The 17,089-nt window shown below is 55.9% G+C and overlaps 1 protein-coding gene across 7 annotated transcripts in view; it reads left to right on the top strand.

The window, feature by feature from the left end:
• The window catches only part of CACNA1I (calcium voltage-gated channel subunit alpha1 I), a 159,152-nt gene that overhangs the window by 136,121 nt on the left and 5,942 nt on the right, over positions 1-17,089 (top strand). For 6 of the 7 annotated variants that reach the window (XM_074391037.1, XM_074391038.1, XM_039463218.2 and 3 more), the window contains 11 exons: positions 2,232-2,424; positions 2,996-3,147; positions 4,370-4,479; positions 5,087-5,220; positions 6,437-6,507; positions 10,376-10,454; positions 11,144-11,265; positions 12,248-12,586; positions 12,858-13,004; positions 14,060-14,182; positions 15,881-16,046. In XM_074391037.1, coding sequence (XP_074247138.1) covers positions 2,232-2,424; positions 2,996-3,147; positions 4,370-4,479; positions 5,087-5,220; positions 6,437-6,507; positions 10,376-10,454; positions 11,144-11,265; positions 12,248-12,586; positions 12,858-13,004; positions 14,060-14,182; positions 15,881-16,046 — 1,636 coding nt within the window. The remainder of the gene's footprint in view (positions 1-2,231; positions 2,425-2,995; positions 3,148-4,369; positions 4,480-5,086; positions 5,221-6,436; positions 6,508-10,375; positions 10,455-11,143; positions 11,266-12,247; positions 12,587-12,857; positions 13,005-14,059; positions 14,183-15,880; positions 16,047-17,089) is intronic. The other variant, XM_039463219.2, reaches the window with a different exon arrangement.

The following is a 17,089-nucleotide window of genomic DNA, read 5'->3' as shown; positions in this document are numbered from 1 at the left end:
GGTGTCGCTGGAACCAGGCCAAGCCTGGATGCAGGGAGGGACATGGTGTCCTTGGGGCCCAGTGGTTTGAATTTGAAACTGGCATCAGTGAGACCCACAACCCCAGTGTCTCCCCACTGTCAGCACAGCCCACCCCTCTTATCCTGGCCTGTATCTTCACCATTAGGGCGGCTCCTTGGGTAGTGTAAATCGTTGTTCCATTTGCTTTGGCAAACCCCCCTGCTCTGTGTGGAGAGGCATCTGAGCCACTCCTGCCTAGAGAGGCACAGAGCCTGGTGGGTGGAAGACCAAGTGCAGGCAGAGAAGAGGGGCTGAGCCAGCAGGCAGAGGAGCAGAGAGGTGAGAGAGTGACGTGTTCAGGGAATTGGGAGTTAGGGGCCAGGGGTAAAAAATGAGAGAGGTAGGAGGTGGGGAGAAGAGGCAGGTAGGGCTGAGTGGTCTGCAAGCTCCTGAGTGAGCCATGACAAGGGGCCAAAGTTTATTCTGAGAGCAGAGAGAGCCAGTGAGGGACTTGCAACAAGAGTGGTGCCCCTGCTTTTCAGATCTGCTTGTCAGTGCAACCTCCTGAGGGCTGCTGGGTGAAGATGGATTTGGGGAGGGGGATTGGGTGAAGAAGGTCAGGGAAGAGACTCAGGCTTGGCTTCCGAGGTCCCTTGGGAAGCAGGGGTTCCTCTGGGGCTAGGGAGGGACTTTAGGCAAGATGTGTGGCTGACTTGGGTTGACTATGTCTGGACTGAGGTGGTCACTGGGAGAAAGAACAGTAAACTTTTCTAGCTTAAAACAGTGCCCACTTGGTGGAGGCAGGGCAGTGTGCAACTCCCAGGCCTATAATGGCCCTTTGGTTCTTGGCTTCATGGATCCCATCCAGTAAAACTCTGGAGCTGTAAGTGAGGGTGGCAGTATTGGGTAGGAGTAATGAGAACACTTGGATGCATCTTCCTCTACTTCCTTGTCTGCTCTGCCCCCTCACCCCCACCAGTGCATGCATGCATGTGCATACACAGATTCCACCAAGGAATCTGTGCATCCAAGTTCTTCCCTCTGCTGGCCACCTTGTTTCCTGCCTTGTTTCTGGATGGGTGAATAAGTGGATGGATGGATGTATTGATGGATGGGTGGCTGGCTGAATGGGTGGCTGAATGGGTGGGTGGATGGATGGGAATGGAAGGATGGATAGATGGGTGAGTAGATGGATACATGAATGGATGAGTAGCTGGATGGGTGAGTGGATGGGTGGATGGATGGATGGATGGATGGGTGGATGGGCAGATGGATGGATGGGTGGGTGGATGGGTGGATGAGTGAATGGATGAATGTATTGATGGATGGGTGGCTGGCTGGCTGGGTGGGTGAATGGGCGGGTGGATGGATGGATGGATGAAAGGATGGAAGGATAGATGGGTGAGTAGATGGATACATGAATGGATGGGTAGATGGATGGGTGAGTGGATGGGTGGATGGATGGATGGGTGGATGGGTAGATGGATGGATGGGTGGGTGGATGAGTGAATGGATGAATGGGAGAGTAGATGGGTGGATGGATGGATGGATGGGTGAATGGATGGATGGATGGATTGATGGGTAGATGAATGGATGGGTAGGTGGATGGGTGAGTGGATGGGTGAATGGGTGGATGAATGAATGGGTGAATGGGTGGGTGGATGGATGGGTAGATGGATGGGTGATTGGCTGGCAGGTGGATGGATGGGTGGATACATGAATGGATGAGTGGGTGGATGGGTGGGTGGATGGATGGGTGAATGAGTGGGTGGGTGGGTGGATGGATGGGTGGATGCATGGATGGGTGAATGGATGGATGGGTGGGTGGATGGATGGGTGAATGAGTGGATGAGTGGGTGGGTTGATGGGTGGGTAGATGGGTGAGTGGAAGGATAGGTGGATGGGTGGATGGATGGATGGATGGATGGATGGATGGATAGATAGATGCATGCATAGGTGAATGGATAGGTGAATGATAGGAAGAAGACAGATGTGTCCAGGAGGCGGCAGCTGAGCAGGGAAGGAGAGGTGGCTTTCTTTGCTGAGCACATTATTGTGCCATACCCAGGGTATTTACTTCCTACCTGCTGCCTCATATAGACCTCACAGCTGCCTTCCTGGAGGAATGCTCAACACACCCTCACTTCATGGAGGCTCAGCCAGGTTGGGCACCTGCCCATGGCCCTGTAGGGCCTGATCAGCCTCCTCAGCCCTCTCTGGCTCCCCTGCAGCCTGTGACCAACCACAACCCCTGGATGCTGCTGTATTTCATCTCCTTCCTGCTCATCGTCAGCTTCTTTGTGCTCAACATGTTTGTGGGCGTCGTGGTGGAGAACTTCCACAAGTGCCGGCAGCACCAGGAGGCTGAAGAGGCACGGCGGCGTGAGGAGAAGCGGCTGCGGCGCCTGGAGAAGAAGCGCCGGAGTGAGTGGGTGCCTGTGGAGGGCATGGGCCACCCAGCTTTAGGCCCCTCTGCCTGGGCCTGACCCCAGCCTCCTGGGCCTTTGGAGCTGGAAGGGAACAAAAGATATAGTCCCTGTGCCCAGGGCTCAGCTGCTTTTCCCAGCATCTTCCTCTCCAGGGGACCTGAGCCCCATCAGAGTCCACCTGGAGTCCAATGGCTGACACCACTGCCAACCTGAGTGAGGCTGTGGGGGGTTCAGTCCAGGCAAAGGGCAAAGGCAGAGCCTGGGTGCCCTGGGCCATGGGAACCCTGCCCTCCCTACAGGCAGGCCCAGAGCTCTTGCCATAAGCTTGTTTGGGGTTGATGGGGAGAATGAATGTTCTGCCTTCTTTGTCACCTTTCCCCACCATTTCTCTCATGGTGCTTTGGCTGGGTGGAGGGGCTCTAACATGGATTCCAGGGCCTGGGGTGGACGGACATCCTCCTCCTTGCCCCTCCCTTTCCTCCACCTTTCTGTCCTTTGTGCTCTGTGCCCTGTTCCTTGACCCCAACCTTCTGTGGTATGTGCCACTCCCCCTATATCCCCTGCAGAGGCCCAGCGGCTGCCCTACTATGCCACCTATTGTCACACCCGGTTGCTAATCCACTCCATGTGTACCAGCCACTACCTGGACATTTTCATCACCTTCATCATCTGCCTTAATGTGGTTACTATGTCCCTGGAGCACTACAATCAGCCCACGGTGAGCCCTGGTCTGCCTTCCAGCCTAAGGTTACAAGGTGAGGGTGGGGTCTCAGCAGGACCCCACCCCAGGTATAGGGTGGGGAAGGGGTTAGCTGACAGCAGGATCTGAGCAGCCCCTCCATGCTGAGCTCTATGCTGGGCACTGCAGTGGGAGGAGGTGCAGGACAAGCTTACCCTCAGGAAGCTCAGGGCCTGGAAGGGAAGGGTCAGCGAGAAGGTGGGTCAGGGAGGCAACATTTGGACCCTGGCCTGCACATGGGTGGTAATGATTGTGGTGTGTTAAATACTGACTCTTTGCAAGGCACACTACATCTATGAACTTTTTAATCTGGCAGGGGGAATCCTTTGTACAGATTTTATAGGTGAAGAAACTGAGGCTTAGAGATGTTAATCCTGTGCAAGTTGCTCAGCCATAGGTAGTGAACCAAGTCTGGAACTTAGATTTGCATTCAAAGCCTACCATGTAGCTTCGGTTACTTCCTGGGCATATGGAGACTTGGGAAAAGGGTGGAAGAACTATCTCAGGTAAACATTGGGGGTGGGTGAGGATGACCATTTCCCAGCTTGCTGCAGACCGGATATGTGAGGGGCATGTGAGGAGAAAGTGCATTCTAAAAACCTTGATGGAGTTGGAGGGGAAGAAGAGGGAAGCAGAGCCTCCAGGTGTGGAATTAATACCTTATTTCAAATGATAGGAGAGGAATATTATGAATGCAGGAAAAAGAAAGATAACCATTGGCAGAATGAAACAACAGTTATAGAACTTCCTAATTAACAGGAAAAAAATTGGAATAATAATAGCTTACATTGACCAAGTATTGTCCTGTGTCCAGCACTAAACTATTAGCTCATTTAATTTTCATAGCAGCTTTCTAAGATGAAATGACTTACTCAAGATCATATGATGAATAAGGAGTGAGCACTAAGCCAGGATTCAAATGTAAGCAGTCTGGCTCAGTAGCTCTTCATTAATACCCTGTATTGCCTCCAAAGGGGACCAGCTGGACCAGACACACAGAAATAAGAAAAAGAAAACAGAAGAAATAACAACATAAAAAAATAGTACACATTAAGATGGAAAGAATAAAACAGCATATAAATAATTACACTAAAAGTAAATAGATTAAATTTTCTCCTTAAAAGCCAGAGACTTTCTGAGTGGAGGAAGGTTGGGGAGCAGGTCATGTGCCCTGGATCATGCTTTTCTTTGCCCTCAATAGTCTCTGGAGACAGCCCTCAAGTACTGCAACTACATGTTCACCACTGTCTTTGTGCTGGAGGCTGTGCTGAAGCTGGTGGCTTTTGGTCTGAGGCGCTTCTTCAAGGACCGGTGAGTGGCCAGGCTGGGCTAGGGCAGTAATAGGGTAGACTGCAGGACGAGGAAGCAGTCCTGACCCTTAGAGAAGCCTGGAGCAGCTTGAGGAGGGAAACCAGTAAGCATCTAGGCACTGATGGACAAGTGCCCAGCTGCTGCTTATAACTCTGAACAGGAAATGATTATGGTCTCATCTGACGGATGCAGGCTATTCTACTTGGCCCTTCTTGGCTCATCTTTGGTAGGCTCTGTGTACCCTACGGGCAAAGCACCATCTGCTTTTTTTTTTTCCCAAGGGAATAAGTGAGGCTCGAAGAAGTTGATGGACTAGCCTAAGGCCACACAAAAGGAGCAGCCAGGTCAAGATTAGTCCTAGAAGTTACAGTCCATGCCTCCTCTTCTGAAGGAGGCCACAGATGTTTATTTAGCCTGATCAGCCCCTTGCGTGAGGGAATGATGGCTATGGGGAGCAGAGAGGGGCCTGGACCCAGTGGCATTAGGAGGTGTTAGTAAGGGAGGGCAGCCACACAACCCAATGGGTCAGGCTCCCCCACTAAGGTGTGTCTGAACCAGAGAGATCCTCCTGATGCCTACTCCTGCTCTCCCATGCACGGCCGAGCAGATGGAACCAGCTGGACCTGGCCATTGTGCTACTGTCAGTCATGGGCATCACCCTGGAGGAGATTGAGATCAACGCAGCCCTGCCCATCAACCCCACCATCATCCGAATCATGAGGGTCCTGCGCATTGCCCGAGGTGAGGGGCAGGGGATGGGACAGGGGATAGGGACAAGCAGGGGTGGGATGAGACTCCCCATTGCCTGATGAGAGCACACAGGAGTGGGGTGGGGAGAGGTGGGGGCAGGAGTTCGTGGGCATGGTGGGCTCCTTGCTGAGCAGGGGTGAGCAAGAGTTGGGAGGCACACAGCCAACACACATGCATGCACCCTCTGTGTGCACACACCTCCCCCACCACACAGACAGCTTTGCACAACACACATGGGCACATACTCCCACTTCCTTATAACACCATGACCCATGGGGTCCAGTCTCAGAGTGTTATGCAAGGAACCCAGTCCAGCTGGGAAGATGGGGAACACCTTCAGCTCCTTGCTGGTGTTTCTCAAACACAGTGACTGGGACGCAGGGTCTTCAGAGCCTCCTTCTCCCTCCCCTCAAGGTGGCTTCTTCTTTTATTTTATTTTATTTTATTTATTTATTTATTTTTTGAGACGCAGTTTCGCTCTTGTTACCCAGGCTGGAGTGCAATGGCGCGATCTCGGCTCACCGCAACCTCCGCCTCCTGGGTTCAGGCAATTCTCCTGCCTCAGCCTCCTGAGTAGCTGGGATTACAGGCATGCGCCACCATGCTCAGCTAATTTTTTTTTTGTATTTTGAGTAGAGACGGGGTTTCACCATGTTGACCAGGATGGTCTCAATCTCTCGACCTCGTGATCCACCCGCCTCGGCCTCCCAAAGTGCTGAGATTACAGGCTTGAGCCACCGCGCCCGGCCGGCTTCTTCTTTTAAAAGCCTCCTGCCTCAGGGCACGCCGAGGTGCCTCATGGTCTTCTGCCTGCCAGAAACTCAGCGAGTGATGCCAGAATCTTCTTTCTCAAGAGGGGAAAGGAAGAGATGTGGCCACTCATGCTGGCCCTTTTTGCCCATGACTGTTCATGGTGCACTCATTCACACACTTCATAGACCTCTGTTCCCCTGGCTATGCCCCGTCCTCTGAGGCGTTTTTTACAGTGACGCCCACACTTGTGTCCACACGTTTTTGTGCATGCCCCACTCACCCTGTGGCTGCACCCACCCACGTTGTGTAATGTGGCATCTGAGAGCCGAACTCTGATTGCACGCACCTCCATGTTCTCACTCTTCTCCCGAGTTTACACACGCGCACATGCACGTGAAAACACATGTCCTTGCTGCCCCGGGACTGAGTGGGCAGGGTTGGGTCTCGCCTGCAGTGCTGAAGCTGTTGAAGATGGCCACAGGGATGCGGGCCTTGCTGGACACAGTGGTGCAAGCTTTGCCCCAGGTAAGAGCCACTCTTTCTGGCAGCCCTTCTAGGGGTCATCGGAGTCAAGCTGGGCACTGGGGTGTGCAGGCCCTGATTTCCCTTCTCCTTGCACCTGCCAGAGCCAGGGCAGATGCTGTCTCTGGGGATGCACTTTGAGCCCGGACCTGAGAGGCGGGAAGGGTCCCTTTCTGCTTCTTTCTTCCGGCTTCACCACGTCGTCGCCAGTGCCACTCTGTGTCCAGCCCTGTGCACGCACTGAGGGTCCACATCATGCTCTTGGTTGCCCCCAGGCTGATGGGGGGAGACGGATACTTCAGGGAAATGTGGGGAGGGACTTCCAGCAGGCTCCAGAGAGAGAGGAGTGCTGGACACTCCCTGGGGTGATGAGGGAAGGCAGCCTAGGAAAGGAGACTGAGCTGGACTTCCAAGGGTGGCTTGGTAGGAGGTGGCAGTGTGGATGGGGAGGTTCCAAGACGGCATTCCAGGAGGGACAGCGTGAGACCCTGACCCAGGTGGGCATCTGGGAATTTAGGGAAGTCCCTCCACCTGCACTCTGTCGTTAGTGAAAGGGGAGATGTAAACAGGGCCACAGAGGGCATCTTTTTCATCCTCTTGGGAATTCTGCAATCCCAGTCCTTCCCTCCCCCACTGTCTTGACTGCTTGAGGCTCCCCTTCCCCCTCCCCTCAGGGTGGCCTCTGCTCTGAGCTGAGCTTCAGGCATATTTATTTATTCATTATGACTCACAGAACTGTCAGGAACTTTAGGCGCCTTAAAATACAGATACCACACATTAAAAACGAGGATACAAGATTAACAGCCCAGGGAAGGTGGATGCAGAGCTAATTCTTTCAGGGACCCTGGCTAAGGACACCCGTGAGTTCTGTTCTTGAGTTTGGTGTGAGCGTCCCAGCAGCCTCATTGTAAAGGGAAAGTGACGTGGTCTGGATGGAAAGCAATGGTATTTATTCAGAGACGTGTGGCTTTTCCTAACACTAAATCCCTTCAGGGGACTTGAAGCTTTTTGTGCCTCAGTTTTCTTGCCTGTAAAATGAGGATGATGGTGACGCATCGCTCCCTCAAGTGCATGTTTCAAAGGGCTGCAGTGAGGTTTCAGATGGTTAAAGCTCATAAAGCATGCCATCCCCATCCCTAGCAGCCTCTTACGTGCCACGTCCCATGAACTAGGCATGTAAGAGGCTGCTAGGGATGGGGATGGAGGGTGTGTGCCTCGGCCTCCCTGGCCCTCCTTGCTCCTACTCCCCTTCTCCATTCTCTGACCCCTGGGCAGTCCTATCATGACTCCCAAATCCAGTGCTGAGCTGGCACAGGGTACAGCACGTGGAGATGTTCAGGACATCCCAGCCTCCAGCAGGAGACCCACGGTAGTCATTACAATTGCATCAGCACTTTAGAAGACGTGCGTGCCACGTGTCGCTGGTTGTGAAATGGTGCTTACCCCTCAAAATCCATTCGCTGATGCTCATGTTGTTGTATGGACATTGGCCATTTCCTCGGTTCTATGGAAAGTGCTAGGAAAATGAAACTTCAGCCTCTTCCCACCAGGCTCTGCCCCAGGAAGAGGGAGGAGGCACCAGAGAAGGCTTCTCAGGAGAGGTGACCCATGGATGGGGCTTTGAGCGGTGGGGAGGAGGCATTTGCCAGGTAAAGACAGAGGGTCCTCCCTGCAGAGGGAAAAGAGTATGCCAAGGCACTGTGGGGCTTGTTTTCTATGTGGGTGGAGTGTGGGGGGTTGGAAGATCAGGCTAGGAGGGGGTCCTTGGGGGGTCAGGTCACAGCACACCTTCAATGCCAGGGCAGCAACATCGGGCTTTTTCTTGCAGGCACTGGGTGCCACAGCAGGGTTCTAGACAAGGGAGGTTGCAGCCAGAGCTGCCTTTAAGAAGGTGGTTCTGGTGGCTGGGAGCAGAGTGGATTGGAGGGAGAGGCTGGAGGTAGGGAAGCTGGTGAGGAGGCTGCCACAGCTCTGCCGGCTCTGAGATGCTGACGCAGGAGGGGTCAGATAGAAAAGCTGAAGGCAATCCTGGTTAAGAGATGCTGCCAGCCCCGGCCTGCGCAGGGCACAAAGCTGAAATCCTAGGGCTTCAGCCACGCCAGATCCTTCTCAGCAGTCAGGGCCATACAGTCTGCCTCACAGGTGCTCAGTAAGTGCTTGTTTTATTAATGAAGGGAATGTCATTTAATTAGACACTAGCAGTGCAGAAGGGCTGGGCAGGAATCCCTGCTCTGGAGTGGAGCGGAGAAACTCAAGGAGCAGTGATTAACGAACGGGGTTTACTTTCCAACAATTAATGTGAACGTCTTCTGATTCTCTTCACGCAGGCCTCCTGAGCCTTCTAAGAGACATTCCATTTCTAGGGCAAGGAAGTGTTTGAGCCTTGTCTTCTCCATAGCATCAGTTAAAGGTGGTCTCTGTGCATGGATAGATTTGAACTAGGTCTGGAATCCAGGATGCTTTCTCCCACCGGAGCTGCAGGACGGGGGTGGCTGGCTTGGCAAAGGCTTCTGGGGCCCCCGACCTGCATGATTCCTGCCTTCGCTCCTCTCTGTGGCCAGGCATTGTGCTGGCCCAAGGAGGCACATCTGACTTCATGCAGCTGTGTTCCTGCTCTTGAAGATTTCCCAGACCAGCAGATGACAGTGAAAGGGACAAGTGCATTTCCGTGGTTTTGTAGAGGAGCTAGTGTTAGTGCCGAGACCTCCTGCCTTCTCCCTGCCCTTTCTCCTTTCTTCTTCTCCTTCTTCTTCCTCTGTGTGTGTGTGTGTGTGTGTGTGTGTGTGTGTGTGTGTGTGTGTGTTTTGAGACAGAGTCTTGCTCTGTGACCCAGGGTGGAGTATAGTGGCGTGATCTTGGCTCACTGCAATCTCCACCTCCTGAGTTCAAGCTATTCTCCTGCCTCAGCCTCCTGAGTAGCTGAGACTACAGGCACACACCACCACGCCTGGCTAATTTGTGTATTTTTAGTAGAGACGGGGTTTCACCATGTTGGTCAGGCTGGTCTTCAACTCCTGACCTCCTGATCTGCCAGCCTTGGCCTCCCAAAATGCTGGGATTACAGGCGTGAGCCACTGAGCCTGGCCTCCTTCCTTTTCTTCATTTATCCATCCATTCAACCTTGGTAGCCACACAAGGTGTGTAGCATAGGTTGTGTGCATGGACCCTGGGACCAGCTTGCTGGGTTTGACCCCTGTTTACTAGCTATGTGACTCTGAACAAGTGACATCACCTCTCAGTCCATCTCCTTCATCTGAAGAATGGGGATAAAAGATAGTTCATGGCTGGGTGCGGTGACTCATGCTTGTAATCCCAGCACTTTAGGAGTCTGACGTGGTCAGATCACCTAAGGTCAGGAGTTTGAGACCAGTCTGACCAACATGGAGAAACCCCATCTCTACTAAAAATACAAAAATATCTGGCATGGTGGTGCACACCTGTAATCCCAGCTACTCGGGAGGCTGAGGCAGAAGAATCGCTTGAACCCGGGAGGCAGAAGTTGTGGTGAGCTGAGATCATGTCATTACATTCCAGCCTGGGTAAAAAGAGTGAAACTCTGTCTCAAAAAAAGAAGATAGTTCATGCATTATTGTGAGGAGAAAGTGAGCTCATGAACCACACTGCTGGAAACAGAGCAGCTTGTGGTAAAGGCGGCACGAGCGTGTTCTTGTTATTCTGAGGCCTGTGCTGGACCCAGCCTGCCCTACAGGTCCTGTGGGGGTGACAGACGTGGACACACAGCCCGGGGAAATGTTACAGCTGCCCTGACCCTCAGGCTGCCCACCCCCATCGCCCAGCCTCCACCCTTCCCAGGCCAGGTGTGCCCCTACCCGCTCCCCAGCCCCGCCCGGCCTCACCTGTCTTCCTGCAGGTGGGCAACCTGGGCCTGCTCTTCATGCTGCTCTTCTTCATCTACGCTGCCCTCGGGGTGGAGCTCTTCGGGAAGCTGGGTAAGTGACTCCTGGAGGAAGCCTGTGGTGGGGGTGCAGCGGGGCTGCAGGATGGCCAGGGGAGCGGGGGAGGCCTGAGACCCCCCCCCCAGCCTGTCACATCAGGGTCTCTGTGTTGGGGAGATGCCTACAGAAGGGCGCACGGGTGGGTGGCCCTCTGCCATCCGCAGTCCCTTCTTGGTGCGGGTAGTTCTTGGGAGCAGGCAGCCCGTGTCCTCGGGCACTCACCAGGCCTGTGTGCTGGAGCCCAGCTTGGATCCCCCAGCTGTCTGGTCTCCCAGGGAACCTGCCCTCCCATCCCTGTGTTGGTGCCTGTCCTGAGCCAGCTTCCGTCCCAGCAAGTGGAGAGGCCAGGGCGGGGTCAGAGGGCAACAGAGCACGTGCTGAGCTCCGCCCTACACCAGACAGCTCTGGAAAGCAGGGTTCCCTGGGGGGCTGGCCCTCGCCCCATTTCATCCTTTTTCTCAGAAACCCATTCTTCAGTGGGGGACAGAGTCAGACGCATCAAAACCTGAGCCCCGGCTCATGCACCATCTCCCCGAGCCTCAGTTTATCTGTAGGCTGTGCACAGTCTGCCTGCCCCTCCAAGGGTGTGGTGAGGGTTCTGAGGGGAGACGAGGGCACCGGGTCCAGGTGAGCCCCGAAGGCGCTCTGCTGTCGGGCAGGGCTGACCTCCTTCCCGCTTCCAGTCTGCAACGACGAGAACCCGTGCGAGGGCATGAGCAGGCACGCCACCTTCGAGAACTTCGGCATGGCCTTCCTCACACTCTTCCAGGTCTCCACGGGTGACAATTGGAACGGGATCATGAAGGTAACCCCGAGGGGGCTGGGGTGAAAAAATCAGCCGGGTTCTGGGAGAGGGAGGCTGATGGTCCTGCTGCTCAGGGCTCTGCCTGCCCAGGGCCCCACCACACAGTGGGAGGGGGCTGCAGGGCCCAGAGGAGTGGAGGGGTCTGCATGGGACCAGCACAGTGGGGAGAGCTGAGCCAGAACAAACAGGCCCCCTGTCCACCACTGCCCCATCTCCCACTGTTGCCTGGGATTGGGGCTCAGATTTTAGGGGAGACAGCTCTACCCAGTTCCAGAGGGGACCTGGAGCCCAGGCAGTCCCGAAGGCCAGGGCCAGGCCCCCTGCTGTTTGCCACACTGACTGGGTCACCTGGTAAGGCTCCCTGGCCTGGGGCGCAACCTGGGCTGGGCTGGGAAGGGCAGAGAGGGGCTCCTGGTGATGCCTCGGTTCTGGGGCCCTGGGGTGGAGAGGGCAGGGCCAGGCCTGCTCTGCCTCCCACCCCTACTCTGCATAGCCCTCAGTGCCCCAGCAAAGGGGCAGGAATCTGGGGACCTGGGAGAGGCGGCCGCTCCCCTCGGCCCAGAGCCGGAGGGTGGTGGAGGCTTCTTGGGCTTTGTGGATGGGGGTTGAGCTGGCAGAAGAACCAGAAAGGAAGGATAGGTGGCCTGGTCCTGAGTGCACCCCCTCCCCAGGGGACCCTGAAGGAAGCCCTGGATGCTCCTTCTCAGGCCTGACTGTGGCCCTGGGAGGCAGGGCCAGCTGTAGGGAGGGGATGTGGGTGGGAGCGAGAGAGGAGGAGAGGGCCCTGGGCCATCTGTCTGTCCATGTGGGGACTTAGCTGAGGCTGAGGCAGGCAGAGGCTCCCACTAGGCAGAGTGGGCAGGGCAGCTGGGGGCCGTCTCGGGGGTTGAGTCCCGGTCTTGCTGCTTCTGTGTGTGGCCCTGGGCCGGCCTCTGCCTCCAGCGGCCTCTGCGATGTCCTCGCCGCCCTCCCTGCCCTGCAGGACACACTGCGGGACTGCACCCACGACGAGCGCAGCTGCCTGAGTAGCCTGCAGTTCGTGTCACCGCTGTACTTCGTCAGCTTCGTGCTCACTGCGCAGTTCGTGCTCATCAACGTGGTGGTGGCCGTGCTCATGAAGCACCTGGACGACAGCAACAAGGAGGCGCAGGAGGACGCTGAGATGGACGCGGAGCTCGAGCTGGAGAGGGCCCACAGTCTGGGCCCCGGCCCGAGGCTGCCTGCCAGCTCCCCGGGCGCTCCTGGCCGCGGGCCGGGAGGGGCGGGCGGCGGGGGCGACGCCGAGGGCGGTTTGTGCCGGCGCTGCTACTCGCCTGCCCAGGTGGGCAGGGGCTGGAGAGGCGTGAGGGTTATCAGAGGAGGGGGCACCGCAGGGCCAGATGGGCAGTGGGGCTGGGGAGGCTTTGCACAGAGGCCTTTGTTTTTCTGGGCCCCCCACCCTGCTCAGTTCCATAGAAGGGGTGACCCCATGATGAGGTCCCAGGCCATGGGCACAGAGAACCAACTGGGAGGCAGCTGTGTCCTGCCCACCCCGCAGCCCCGGGACCCGGCTGATAATCCCGCCTATCCCCACCCCGTCCCCGTCCGCCTAGGAGAACCTGTGGCTGGACAGCGTCTCTTTAATCATCAAGGACTCCTTGGAGGGGGAGCTGACCATCATCGACAACCTATCTGGCTCCATCTTCCATCACTACTCCTCGCCCGCCGGCTGCAGGAAGTGTCACCACGACAAGCAAGAGGTAATGACGGCCTGGGAGTGTCTCTGGGCAAGGGCAGCTCAAAGCCTGGTTGGGGGCCGGCCCAAGCGGAGAGCCGGGCTCTGGGCAGTAGAGACCAGGTTGGGTCAGTGTGGGCACATGCTGCTTCCATGGCCAGGCAGACCGGCTCCCAAAGCTGGGACCAGGTGTGGTGGCCGCAGCTGCTGACCTCAACCCTGTGCCACACACAGTAGGTGCTCGGGTAGGGCAGCTGCCCCACCTGTGTGCTGCAGATGCCAGGCAGGGACCCTATGTGTCACTCACAGCGAAGCTTGCCCTTTCTGTGACATGAATGGGTGGGTCATCTGCCTGCTTTTCTGCCAGGGCATCATCCTGGCACTGAACCTCCTCCAGGTGTCCTTCCCTGCCCTCCAGCTTGGAGCCTAGGCCCACCCAGCTCACAGGTTCCCAGGCTGTGGCCATGCATCTGTCTCCAGTGCAGGTGCAGGCAGCCCCTCCACTCTCTCCAGCAGGGTGGGCCCCTGACCTCTCACCAGGGTATTCTAGCCCCTAGGGTGGCCCCAGCCTCAGGTGGCTGTCAGGTCGGATCCCCAGCAGCCATCAACAGGAGCTGGAGGTCTGGGCTGCCCCACACCCCTGCCCTGTGGTGACTGGAAATTCTCCAGTGTCTCTGGGCCCCACGGTGTTCCCTGCCTGTGACACACTGGGCAGGTCGTCCACACAGGGCCATCGATGAGTCAAGCCCTGCCCAGTCTTGACAGGCACTTGGTCTGGGGCAAGCAGACAGCTGTGGAGTCCATAGCCCACGGCAACTCTCCTGTCCTCAGGCCCAGATAGCAACATGGGCCACTCAGGGCTGGCTTCCACTGGAGGTGGCCACTGTGTCACCATCGCATGTCACACAGGCTGGGCCCCTGCAAAGGGTGGACACATTGTCTGTGCCCAGCAGATGTCTGGACCTTTCTGACTACTGCTCAGCCTCTCTTCAGAGCCTCAGGCCTGTGGCTGCATGCCTGGAGACTGAGGTGTGCCGTCCCAGCCCTGGGGTGACCCAAGGCCACCCCCTCTCCCTGCAGGTGCAGCTGGCTGAGACAGAAGCCTTCTCCCTGAACTCGGACAGGTCCTCGTCCATCCTGCTGGGTGACGACCTGAGTCTCGAGGACCCCACAGCCTGCCAACCTGGCCCCAAAGACAGCAAGGTGAGCTCCTGGGCAGGCGGGTCTGCCCTTGAAGCCTGGCCCCTGTCCACCCAGGCAGGACCCCCCGCCATCTTTCCAGTCTGCCATGTAAGTGGCACCCACTTCATGCTAGGCCTTCATCTCCTGTTGGACACATGCAGGCAGTAGGGCTTAGAGAGGTGGAGTGACTTGCCTGAAATCACACAGCCACAAGCCCAGCCAGCACTCCAACCTGGCACCCAGCAGTGCTGGCTGTTTCTTGCTGCTTTTGGTATTTTTTATCCATTCCATGGGGGTATCATCCCTGGCTGGCGGGGCTGTGAGGTCGAAGCAAACTGGGGAGTCACACCAGGCACAAGCACCTACTGTGTGCAGGCACTCTGCTGGCACCAGCTGATTGTCTCACAGCTCTGTTGAGCAGGGAGGATTTGTCCCCACTTGACACACAGGGAAATGGGGGTTCTGAGAAGTGGGGTGATGCTTGCATCACACAGCCAGGAATGACAGAGCAGGAAGTCACCCCTAAGACTGGACCCCAAACTTCTGTGCCCCAGGGGGGTCAGTCTGAGGAGGCCTTCAGGGCAGGGAGGGCCCACTGCTGTTCCTGCAGTCTTGAGGGGTGAGACCTGAAGACCAGGGCTCATGATCTCAAGGTCAAGGTGGTCCTGCCCTGCTGGAGGTGGGGGGGGGAGGGACAGCTGGGGAATACCCTGGGCTTGGCACCTCTTATCCCAGGCTGGCCCTCCATGAGCTCAGGGTAGGCTGCCGGCAGAGTTCTTCCCGTGCCCTCCATGTCATTTCAGCTCCTTCCTGATTGCTATCTTGCTGCAGCCCCTGCACTCCCACACTGCTCTCCTACAAAGGACATCAGGGGCACAGTTTCTGGGAGTCAGATGGACTTGGGCAGGGGGCAGGCTTTTTTTTTTTTTTTTGGAAGGAGTCTTGCGTGGTCACCGGAGCTGGAGTGCAATGGCACCATCTTGGCTCACTGCAACCTCTGCCTCCCTGGTTCAAGTGAGTCTCCTGCCTCAGCCTCCCAAGTAGCTGGGATTACAGGTGCCTGCCACCATGCCTGGCTAATTTTTTTAAAAAAAATTTTAATAGAGTTGAGTTTTCACTATGTTGGCCAGGCTGGTCTCAAACTCCTGACCTCATGATCCACCTTTCTTGGCCTCCCAAAGTGCTGGGATTACGGGTGTGACCACTGCTCTGGCAGGGTGCAGTTTTTTGCGCCAGCAAGTCATAGGAGGTTGGGATGGTGTGAGTTCACCTGCCTTGGGGTGGGCATTAAGGCAGTTCTTCTGGGAAGGGGTCACTCTGGGCTGCAGGGCTGAGGCATGCCGGGTCCAGGGAATGCCCAGGAAGGAAGGGGTTACTCTCTTCGGATGCGGAAACTGAGACTCAGCAAAGGGAAGGAACCCACCCAAGGTCATGCTCACGGGACACTCATGTGACCTCTCAGGCTGTCTTCTGATGCCTTTGCCAGCCTTGACCTGGCTTCTTCACTGGGAAATCACTAACTGCCTGGGGCATCCAGTGGGGCACTGGGAGGTGGGTTCCATTCACTTGGGTTTTGGAAGATGGTCAGGTAGAAGAGTTGAGAGGAAGGTCGGACCAGCTGTGAGGATAGCTTCATTAAGCAAGGGGCCATGGAGCAGGTCATGAGGGCAGCTGTCCCCCTCCCCTGTCCTGCCCCATCCTACCTCCCTTTCCTTGCAGGGTGACCTGGACCTGCCTGAGCCCATGCGTGTGGGAGACCTGGGTGAATGCTTCTTCCCCTTGTCCTCTACGGCCGTCTCACCGAGTTCAGAGAACTTCCTATGTGAGATGGAGGAGATCCCATTCAACCCGGTCAGGTCCTGGCTGAAACACGAGAGCAGTCAAGGTGAGGGGTGGGATCCCTGCCGCCTCCCTGCAGCCCTCGTCTTGGGCATCTGCTTCAGAGGGAGATGGTTGAGTTTTTTCCTTACTGTTTTACCCAGACTATTATATTTAGTCCAGAAAGAACCAGATGGATATCTGATAATGAGAGATAGGCCTGATATAACAATGATAAAATCTCAGGCCTGATATAACAATGATACAAGAGCCAAATAGTATAAAAAGATGAGGTAATTGTAACAGAAACCTATGCTAAAGGAAGCTCCATGCTGAGCTTCCTAGGAGCTGTGGTGAAAAGGGAAACAGGTGGGTACACACAGCTCTCATTATCAAGCAGAAGGAAAACTGCCAGATTATTGTGGTGTTTTTCTAGAGCTGAATTTGAGAGGTGTGTAGCCCACAGATCTTCATATACACGGGGATGTTAAACATGGAAAAGCCTGGTGTCTTCAACAGCCCTTTTGTAAATTCCTGATTCTTATCCTTCAGCCCTACCTGCAGTGTTCTGTTAGCATTTTGGGCCCATGGCTGGGCTCTGGGCACAGGGTCAGGGGACTAACTAGCCTACCATCATGGGCTCATCTTTGTTGTGGTCCTTGTGGAGGGTGGCAGGAACCTGGTTTCCTGGCACTGGCTGTGGAGGGAAGCAGAGAGATGAGCCTAGCAGAAGAGGGACGCCCAAGACCCTGAGCCCACCCCAAGCACCCTTCAGGGACACCTCCCAGGAGCAGGGGTGGGGTAACTTTCCTGGGTACCCTCCTTAAAACCGATGGCCTCTCAGCCGGCCAGGGTGACTGAGGTGCCACAACCCCGGACTTCCCAAACCAGAAGTCAGAGCACAGAGTCTGACCTGAGAGCCATTCTGGAGGAAGGAGAAATCTCATTCCTTTTAGTCAACCATTTATGTACGTTTTCCTTAAATGGTAAGATGGCATGGCTAGGAACCCCAGGTGGGACATTCAGACCATCCAGCTGTCTTGGGTACATTCTTCCAATATCTCACCCTTAACCCCCAAGGTGCTGAGGGGACTGTGAGCAGAGGCTGCT

Source organism: Saimiri boliviensis, chromosome 21, assembly GCF_048565385.1.
Source record: "Saimiri boliviensis isolate mSaiBol1 chromosome 21, mSaiBol1.pri, whole genome shotgun sequence".
NCBI classification, from domain to species: Eukaryota; Metazoa; Chordata; class Mammalia; order Primates; family Cebidae; genus Saimiri; species Saimiri boliviensis.
This window is presented reverse-complemented; position numbering and strand designations above follow the sequence as displayed.